At 31.4% G+C, this 10,889-nt stretch overlaps 1 protein-coding gene across 2 annotated transcripts; it reads right to left on the minus strand.

The window, feature by feature from the left end:
• Positions 1 to 2,799: 2,799 nt before the first annotated feature.
• On the minus strand, positions 2,800 to 7,626 carry LOC146952530 (EamA-like transporter family). 2 transcript variants are annotated; one of them, XM_085702601.1, is made up of 9 exons: positions 7,276 to 7,626; positions 5,961 to 6,020; positions 5,664 to 5,875; positions 5,340 to 5,554; positions 4,577 to 4,647; positions 4,384 to 4,485; positions 4,017 to 4,134; positions 3,795 to 3,930; positions 2,800 to 3,202 (listed from the first exon to the last, which is right to left on the minus strand). In XM_085702601.1, the coding sequence occupies exons 3-9, from the start codon at positions 5,859 to 5,861 to the stop codon at positions 3,140 to 3,142; spliced, it is 903 nt and encodes a 300-aa protein (XP_085558727.1). In that variant the 5' UTR covers positions 5,862 to 5,875; positions 5,961 to 6,020; positions 7,276 to 7,626; the 3' UTR covers positions 2,800 to 3,139. The 2 variants fall into 2 exon arrangements, with proteins under 2 accessions (XP_085558727.1, XP_085558719.1); XM_085702593.1 differs by having other exon boundaries at positions 5,664 to 6,020.
• Between the last annotated feature and the right edge of the window lie 3,263 nt (positions 7,627 to 10,889).

A 10,889-nucleotide genomic window follows, 5' to 3' on the forward strand; every position in this document is an offset into this window, starting at 1 on the left:
TATAACTATTCTTTTTGACTAAAAAAAGTTAATATCAATTATTATTATTCCTATAGGTAAAAAAAAGAAAAAAAGAAATAATATTAAGAAAAAATAAAAAAGTTATAACTATTCTTTTTGACTAAAAAAAGTTATAACTATAAATACTATTTTATTTTTTGTTGACGACAGTCAAGAACTGGTATTTAAAAAACTTTTAGTCGTGAAAACTGTATGGAAATCTCTTAAATTTACACGATACTACCTTATATTAATTATACAAATACCCTATTAAAAAATATACTTAATTAAATATAAGTTTTAGTATAAATTTTTACATACATTTTTTATTTTTTTAAAATATCTCTCATTTTTTTCTTTTTTAAAATATATCTCTAATTAAATATACTATTATTTATGCTGGTTTCTAAAAAAAAAACTATTATTTATTTGGAATAGGAAAAGTTAATATTAGTCACGTTTATACACAAAGGAGTAAGGGCAAATAGTTATAGTCATATACAAAATATACATTGACAAAAAAAAAATATACACCGTAATTTTTTGTAATATATGTTGTTTAAAAAAAAATTCTTAAAACATGTGAAAAGTGACAAAGGGACTTATAAAAAAATAATAGTTTTTTTTAAGACCCAACTCAACTACCAATATTAATATTATTAGGTTGAATATTTTCACTTGAGTTCGAACTTTAAATCTCACAGTTGTATGTGTGAGTTTTAGATGATATTTGTCACTTTGTCTATGGATAAAAATAAGATAAGAATTTTCAACAACCGAATAACCCTGTCTTGGTGATCCAAAATTTCGTTCAAAAGATAGATTTGTGTTCAAATCAACAACTTCATCGCAATTTTCCAATGAAGGAGACAATATACATAGGTTGGAAGAAACCCCCTGAAGGTTGGATTAAACTCAATAGTGATGGTGCTTGCAAAGGAATTGGAGAATATTCAGGCTGTGGTGGCCTCTTTCGCGACACTGAAGGGAGATGGCTAAAAGGCTACATTCGAAAGATTGGAGTTTGTGATGCACTTCATGCTGAAATGTGAGGCATGTATCTTGGTTTAGAGATGGCTTGGCGAGAGCAAATTCCGAAACTCATTGTTGAAAGTGATTCTAAAATCTTGATTGACATGGTTACAGAAAACTGCAAGTTTAGTGGCTCAGTTCCCATATTGGTGCGACGCATTCGAAAACTCCTGGCTTTGGATTGGCAAGTCCGATTTCATCATATCTGGAGGGAGGGTAATCGATGTGCTGATTGGTTGGCTAACTTTAGCTTTTCTCTAGACTCTTTTAATTGTATCATAATGGAGAATCCATCCAGTGAGCTCTGTAGACTTCTTTTTGATGACATCTCTGGCGCTTCTATGCCTAGGAATGTTCAGATAGCTTCTTAGTTTTCTTTTGGGCCTTTGGCCCTTTTTTGTACCCAAAAAAAAAAAAAAGATAATAGTAATTTAGTATTTTAAAACTAAAGAAGTTCGATCAATCTGGTTTTTTTACTAAAATATCTGTCAAAACGTCAACTTGTCATGAATTCTATATTGCATGCAATTCTACTTTCATCATAATTTTGTGTTAACGTATAAAAACAAATGTTACTTGACCTTGAAGGTAGGACGTCCGCCATAAAATGTTTGGTAGCCGAACCAATATAAATCTGGCTGCATTATTCTCTACTCTACACTCTATTACTGCAACTTATTTATTGTTTGTATGTTCGATAGTTGTACAATAATTATAAGCAACAATGACCAAATTATATATATTAGAAAAGAAAGTTGATCACATTTAATCTATACAAGCCCAACAAAAAAAAGTAGCATCACTATCCATAACTAAATAAATCAAATCATTTGAAATATAAAAAGTTTAATTAAATAAGGAGTAGTTTAGATACTATCAATAAATATGAGAGCTTCAAAAAAAAAAATATATGAGAGAAATTGTTAACTTCTTACATGTATTTCATTTCAAAAATATAAAAATATTTTTACTTATAGTATTTCATTCTCGAAGGAGTATTAGTTGTGTATTTGTGAAATGTCAATCAGTTCAAGTGGATCAACTCTAATCTATCCTAACAAAAGTTCATTAATCACATGCGCAACCCAGCGAACCCGCGTACGGGCGCGAAACCAAGTTACAAAAAAGAATGATGTCCTGTTTGGTTTGGCTTCTGAGAAGCAATTCTAGCCCAAAATCAATTCTCTACAGTGCCAAAAGCAATTCTAGCCAAAAACAACGTGTTTGGTTCAGCTTTTCAGAATTGCTTTTATCCTCCAAAAGCAATTCTCCATGAAGCTACAAATCCTAGCTTCTAGCTTTTCTAGAATCAATTCTCCTTAAACAACGTGTATAGGTTTGTATATTTTATTATTACAACATGTTATTTTACTTTATTGCCCTTTATCAATTCTCATTCTTTATCAATTCTCCTTTAGCTATGTCTATTTTAGTAATTATACATTCAAAAGCAATTCTACATAATTGCATCCAAACATAAATCATTTTGTTTAATCAATTCTACATAATTGTATCCAAACATAAATTAAAAGTAATTTCTACTGCTGTTAATTTCATTTATGAATAAGCCTATCTTTCACGTATTGGATACAATAAGGTCTGTGAAACCTGTTTCTTTTGGGATAAAGTTCATTTAACATATTTCAATTTTTTGTGTTCTGTACATTATACCTTTTTGCCAATATTCATCTTTTATATTCTTATCTTTGGATCATTATAATTGCTTTTTGTTCATGGAACGCTTACTTTCTATACTGCTAAGTCAAATTCTCAATTCTTCAATTCAAGAACACATTTATTCGCGTTGCCACAAATTATATAACAATGATTGGTTACATTATTGGCTAACATCTCATCTTGGACATGATTACAACAAAGAAGAACTCACTATAGAAGAAAATCATATACACAGAACAAATACATCATGGAAACAACACTCTTTTGTTGCTTTCCTTGAAAATTACAACCAAAAAAAAAAAAAAAAAAACAAGATCAAGGTTTTGGTTGTGTGACTCATATGCTATGACACTCAATCTGAGTAGTGGAAATATAATCAACCAAAAAAAGAATAAGTGTTGCACCAAACTAATCAAGAAAACATCATGTGTTATAATCCCAATCTCTTTGTCGCCCAATCTGAAAGATTTGCTATCACAAACCCAGCAAATACCTGTTAACACAATGCCAAAACAATTCCATCAATATGTCAACAAAAACGTTGAATATTTTGATAACTAGAAGCTTCAAATGAGTTAATAGCCAGTTGACAATATGGTCTAATCTAGACGAAATTTCCTAGGCTATGACACTTACCAAATCATTAACTATAACTAGATGGCAGAGAAATTAACATGCATAAAGTCAAAGGAAGAAATAATGAATAGAATAAACACATAAAACATTTGTATTAACATATGAATCGTTGAAACAGACATTGGGCACAAGACACGACTCGACACATAGATACCAGCAATAATTTAAAGAAAATAAAAGTGATTGAATGTGAAACCACATGCGTTGGTGTTGTGCCAGACATCAAACATGCATTCAACATGAAGTGTTGGTGCTACATAAGTTATCCTAACATCGATGGAAGCAACAAAACATTTAACACCAAGACGTAAATAGGAATTTTTTATTTATTTCTATTATTATGCTTTTTGTTGGGAAAAAAATGAAAGAATGACCCTCCGTTTGGCTGCTGTTGCAAACTGAAAGCTGAGAAAACATTAAATTGCATATAGTTTTAGTGACAACCATACCTGAGCTGATCCAAGCATGTATAATGCCGAATAATGGCGACCATGGATTACCATGTCAGCCATCATAGCAAGAGGAATGGTGAGTGACATGCCCAAAGTGGCCACAAGGGGAGTTGTCCATACAACACAGAGTGCCCTGGGTGGTAGATCAAATAAACTCGAATTTTAGAATTTGCATAACTCTGTGTGCCCATGTAAATTATTCAAATTTATTTAATATACCAAAAGTAGTCTGAGAGAACACTTCCAACGAGTCCATTTGCAAGAACCACTTCATCCATTTTGGCAGAGTGCGGAATCGCAAACTTAGGTTCAATTCCTAAGGCCGACAATGGCCAGACTGAGCAAAAAGAAAAAAGAAAATTAGCAATCAGTTACTGCGCATCAATTTTATTTGAAGCCAAACTAGCCCACCGAAGCTGGCACTGGTTAATGCGCATCAATTTATTAGAAAAAAACTATTGAAATGTTGTTGATGAGTGTGTGAAAACACAAAAACCAAGTTAGAGGAGCAAATGAAAAGGATTGTGATCATATAAGTCGAGTTTGGCAAGTAACTACAGAAGCATTGTGTGTAAAAAAAACTTACTAAGCCACCATAGCGCTACAAGTGTAAACAATCCAATATATCCAAACAGCTTTTGCACGTCAACCCGTTCACCTTCTTCGCCAGAAAACTTTTTAAGAAGAACTGCGACATTAATGTTGAAGCTGTGTCATTATTCATCTAGATTATCTGGAAAAAAGAAATACAGAATGAAACAGCTAAGACATTGTCTAACCAGTAAATAGACCGTATGACATGGCTGAGAGAAGGCCAAAAAGATCTCCAACAAGAGAGCGCTGTCCATTGCTGAACACAAATATCAACTGTCAATGCCCAAAAAATAGTATTACAAAGAGCAAGCTCGTGATAATGCATGCAAGATAGCATTATCTTATACCCTCTATCTCTATAACTAAAACATTAGCTATGTTTTGTATACCTTTCTCTTATACCCTCTATCTCTATCAACATAATGGATGACATGTGTATTAATATACTCATGTGAGGAGACATCGATTTTCAATGTGATGCCATACAAAGGGATCAATTATATTAGGGATATAGTCATATAGGTTTATAAGCTATGAAGCACAAATACTTAAAAAAAATCAAAGTATAGGTATCTGACAAGTATCCGATGCCAAATCGTGTCTAGTACTTCACATGCATCCCAAGAAAGTATCCAATATTGTTGAATTCCTTTTAAAAATATTTCCACCTATACTTCTCAGATACATCTTTGATGCTTCTTATCAACTATAGACACAATTGTCATCTAGATACAAGACATTTTCGTTACATTATACTAACAAAAGATACATAATTATATGTTTTTTGTTGAACAGATATTTTAAAAATAATGTTGCTTGTTTGTAAACCAGCTCAGAGGGTAGATGATGCAAAACGACTATCTCCTACTAGAAAAATTGATTGACATCTTAAAACTGGAATAGAATAACGAAGCTAATTTGGTCATCAAAGAGATAGAAAGGGCTTACGAAGCATTAAATTGCGAGTCATCTGCGGCCCAAGTTTTGCCCAGAGTTGTCATGGCAACCCCAGTCATGCTGACCAAGACAGCAACTACTTTTGATATATTTAAAGTGTCTTCACCCATTAACACACCGATGAAAAGAGTGAAGAGTCCTGAAGTAGATGACAATACTGTTGTACTCGCAACACTAGTACGTGCAAGAGCAGCATTTGATAGATACTGAAAGCGACAAATACAACAATAAAACAACACCATTACATTTCCTATATGATGTCATATACCAGAATAAATAACAAAGATACACATGTTTCAATCATGAGTTACTTACCTCTGTTATAAACCAGATAGGTGCAATGTAAAATCCATAAGTAGCAATTTCCTTTGTAGTAAGTTCTTTTTCTTCCTTTGCCAAACTAGTTTCATTATATTTAGCCACCAATGGTGCTATCTCTCCAAGAGTTGAAAGGTCTATATCACTGTCTTTTCGAACCACATTCCCTAGTTCCATTTCAAAGTCTTTCTGCATTCCATTGCCGCTTTCTGCATTTTTTCCACTTTTAGAAGACCGGTGTTTAAGAAAGTTATAGAACCAATCCTTAATGAATGCTATTGGGAGGTAAAGTACCATGAGAGAAGCTCCGAGATATGTCACCACAAATGGCTGCTTATAATCGGTATAAATATCCTGCGCAGAAAGTTTTAATTGAGATAATCATTCATGATACAAAGCTTGGATATTAGCACACTGTATGCTATGGTGTCCAATAAAAGATACCACTTGATCAGAATTTCAAATTGCAATGGCATTTTCAACAAATTATTCTCCAACCGTGCTTAGATAAGGACTCAGATACTGAAATTCTATACTAATTGAAGCAAACTTATCAACTTAAAAACATAAACCTTCAAGCTTAGACAACAGTGTCCTCTGGTCCACATACGTAAGACATAACACGACTTATGCAACATATAACTGGAACAATGGAGCACCGCAGTGACATATTATATATAAATACAATTCACATATTCCCTTAAATCAAAGCAACGAGGACTGCATTTTTGGGGATGAAATCCACAGATATCATCCTACCAAAGGTAATCCTATTCAAGACCAACGGAGCAAAAGGGGTAAGACCTCTCTCAAAAGAACTTATTGTTTACATGGGATCGAACCAGGACCTCCAATTATTACTAAGAAGTATCCCTATACACATCCTCTCCACTTGTGGACCAAGCATGCTTCCAATAAGCCAATCTCATTGGGTCATTAGGTTAGCTATATCGTTAACTAAATCATTCTTAGCCAACAAAGCTTTCGATCTCATGTGACCTTTATAAAAAAACACAAACTTTAAAATAGTATATGTATAAGAAAATGATTGAAACCCCCAGGGGTTGGGTTGGCCTCGTGGTGAAGACTTGGGACCTAGAAGTGTGCTCCTCTCTAGGTCTCAGGTTCGAATCCCCCAAGTGCCAACAATTTATGTGTTGGGCGAGACGTCCAGTCCATACAGAGCTTTGCCCTAACTTCGATTGGGTCCCCACTAGTAGACGGTGGGATTTGTCCCCTAGATTAGTCACTCCTTAGTCCGGATACGAGTTTAAAAAAAAAAAATTGATTGGATCCTATGATGTATAGAAAGCTTCCAAATCAAGTCACATGAAGCAAAGCCATATCAACCTACATCCATCTCTCGAATACATCAGCTTCCTAAATGACTATAGTACAATTAACAATAAGGTCCTATATACTATGACATAATTAAGCTCCACAATCATCAAATTGAATTGAACTAGTACTAAACTTAAGTACCTAAAAAATAATAACAAAAAAACACAAAATCACATTTATCTATTTAGTACAAAGTATGCAATAATACCAAACTTATGAGAAAATTAAATAATTTTACATTATGGTTAAGAAAAGATGAAAAATTTACCTGGGTGACTTCAGCAGAGGAGACCCAGATGATAACAACAGTACCTATAAGAAACAACCCAGCCTTGTATCTCAAACTACCCATTAGAAACCCAAATCAACAATACCCAGATGGAAAAAAGTGCAGAAATTGCAGAGATCCACACGTTTCTGCTTCAGCCAGATCCCAGAACCAATCACCGTTCAATATACTAAATTCTTAACCAAATCATGTGTGAAAAAGCTTCAACCTTTGGTAGAAATTGAAGCTTGTATGTGTGAGAAGATGAAGATGTTGAAATTGTTGCAAGAGGTTGAAGGAATCTTGCAACAACGGAAAAGGTAGAGAAAATGGTTGGAAGAAAGAGAAAACAGAGGGAAAACGTTAATTTATTTTTATTAAATAAATATAAAAATATTGTTTCTGCATTTGGTAATTAATTTTCAACGTTACTCTTCTCTTATTCAAAAGTTCTTTCTTCTGTTGATTTTCATCTTTTCTTTTTTCCTCCTATATTTTTATTAGTAGAATTTCCCTTTTTATATAAAATAAAAAATAAAAGTTAAATATGGTTTTGGTCTATATAAATATTTTAATTTTAATTTTGTGTTTTAATTAAAATTTATCTTCAATTTTTAGTCTCTTAAAAAAATTTCATTGTCACTTTTAATCCATTTTTAAATCAACTCGGTGTATCATTTAAAATTTTGAATTTTTTGCAATCATGTTTAGTACATTACATTATTATCTCTTGCAAAATTATAAACTTTTTAAATAAAGGATGAATCAAATATGAATTTTTTATCGTTTCATTTTTTATTTAATTTATGTTTTGGTAAAAAAATCTAATTTTTTGGGGGAGATTCTTACAGCACTCTAAACATCTTTTTTTTTTTTGTTGGAAAAACTTGTTCAAAATTTAAAATAATGTGTATTAGTTGACTTAAAAGCATGTATCAAAAGCGGTGATAAAAAACTTTTGGGGATTAAAATAAAAAAAATTCATAGGAATTAAAGTGAAAATTTGGAATATTTATAAAAATAAAAAAATAGATTTAATCAAAAAATAAAATTCTATTAATTGGTATAAAGAAACATAAATGCTACTCAAACCTTTTCCTCCTATTCGTAAAAACAGGGTTTAAGTCAGATTACTTGGGTAATTACGTGCTTATATAGTTTTTTTAATAGCAATGTGCATAGTCGTCTTCAACAATTCAGAGACTCCATTATAATCTGTCAGTTTTCATTTATAAAGAATTGAAGGAAAAAAATCAAACACCATTTATAATGATAGACAACTATGTCGTTATCAAATATATGAACTATTGTTCAAATATGATTTTATCGTCTTCAACAATTCAGAGACTCCATTATAATCTGTCAGTTTTCATTTATAAAGAATTGAAGGAAAAAAATCAAACACCATTTATAATGATAGACAACTATGTCGTTATCAAATATATGAACTATTGTTCAAATATGATTTTAACTATGGACAAATAAATATTTATCTAATGGACAATGTATAATTGACAGTAAAGTTGTTGTCTTTCAAACTTTTACACACGAAAATTGACATTTAGTGATGAACTTTGTCTGTAGATACAAAAAAAAAAAATTCTTCCAAATTTTGGGACCCTTTAAGTTTGAGACCCTGTGCAAAAGGTCTTATTGCAGTTGCAGAGGGCCGTCCCTAGTAACATGACTTTGATTATTGGTCAAATGCATCTAAAGGTCATTTAAGTTTTTCGTTTTTCCCAAAGTGGTCCTTTAAGTTTCAAAAGTCCCAAACAAGTCCTTTTAGTTTTTGAATCGTTTCAAAAAAGTTCTTTTAGAGGATGATGGTGATGATTCAGATGATAGCAACAAAGAGCATTTTTCATCATTTGCCATGCCTAAAAAGATGACTAATTTTAAGTGGGTGTTAGGAGCCATATTTGGTACCAAAGATGAGTTCAAGGAAGCAATTACCAACTATGTTATCTACAATGCGAGACTAAAAGGACTTCTTTGGGACTATTGAAACTTAAAGGATCACTTTGGGAAAAACGAAAAACTTAAAGGACCTTTAGATGCATTTGACCTTGATTATTTGAGTATGTTTATTAGATGTTGTTTAGATTTCTTGCATTGCATGTTTTTCATGAGGGATAATCTTACTTGAAATAAGGTTAGGCATAAAATGTGAGTGACTTTCTCGCATGTTTTTTACGAAAGATAATATATTTTGAAATAGCGTCGGACATACAATGTGAGTCACTCCATTCGATAAAATGAACTATGAGCTTGTTTACTATAGATTTAAAAAAGTGATTTTGATTTTATTTTTAAAAATGATTTTTATGAGAACTTACTAAAAAATTAATAGAAGTTATATGTTGTGATATCATTTAATGAATTTAAATCCAAGGTTAACAAGTAAATTTGGTATTTGGAAGATTACAACACTCACACATACTCTGCATCAGAGACCACTCATGCATACTCTATGTGACAACTTTTTTTAAAAATGATCTTTAAAGTGTATCATATTTTTGTTGTAAGTTTTTTAAAAAAGAATTTTCTAAAGAAGACCTCAAATGAGAAATCGATTTAAATAGCTTTTTTAAAAGTTATTTTAAGTTTTTCATTCTTTTACTACAACTTTATTTGAATAATAAAATTTTGAAAAACACTTATAATGAGAAGCTATTTCACGCAGTTTCTCATAATTAGTGTTTAGAACCTACTCAAAATTACATTTCAAAATAATAACAAAACTGATTTTCTTTAAATCTTCACTTCTTACAAAATCTTATATAAAATATTTGTTTAATAAAACAGATGTAGCATTCATACTCTCATCTCCATCACATACTCATTCTCATATTATCATAAAAATACAAATGACGTAATCTTGCTACCAAGGTTACTTTACTTTGTTTAAAAAAATACAAAGAAACTTAGGGTGATGGTAAAATGTATATAGTCTTGGCATAGAAGACTTTCAAAATTTATAATTGAATAAACATTTATTTACCTCCTCCTAAATATATTAGCTAAGGTCGAACTCAAAATGAATCTAAGATAATAAAATAAATATATTAGCTAAGGTCGAACTCAAAATGAATCTAAGATAGTAATTTTTTTAACTAATATACTAAACCTTGGAGAGGTTGCTTTGTTAATATTCAAATCATAATAATGTCGTCCTAGGTACGCATTTAACAAGCTTATCGTGTCAACTTGGGAGAGTTTGATTTATTATTATCAAATGATGATGACATCCCATTCGAAAGTGGAGAAACCAAAGAAATGATAAGAGTGAAGTTTTCCATTACAGTCTTGTTAGTTAATGGGTCACTACTAGGGCATTGACAAATCAACTATAAACAAATTAGCAAATTCTAACAAAATATGAATAATGAAAAGAAAAATGGCTGGCAATGGCCAGTGGCAGGTAATGGAAGTAATGGCTTTGGATAAAGACACTGAATCATTTATTTATTTATTTCGAGGTATATAGAATATTCTGATACACATTATCAAGTGCATTCTTTTCCCTTCCAAACGTAAAATGGTTTTTTTTTTTTTTTAACAAAAAACGTAACGTAAAATGTTTGAGCCGATGTTTATGCGTCTTCTTTGTTCTT

This window comes from Medicago sativa, chromosome 1 (assembly GCF_051527215.1).
Source record: "Medicago sativa cultivar Bolivia chromosome 1, Bolivia_mono, whole genome shotgun sequence".
In the NCBI taxonomy this organism is placed as follows: Eukaryota; Viridiplantae; Streptophyta; class Magnoliopsida; order Fabales; family Fabaceae; genus Medicago; species Medicago sativa.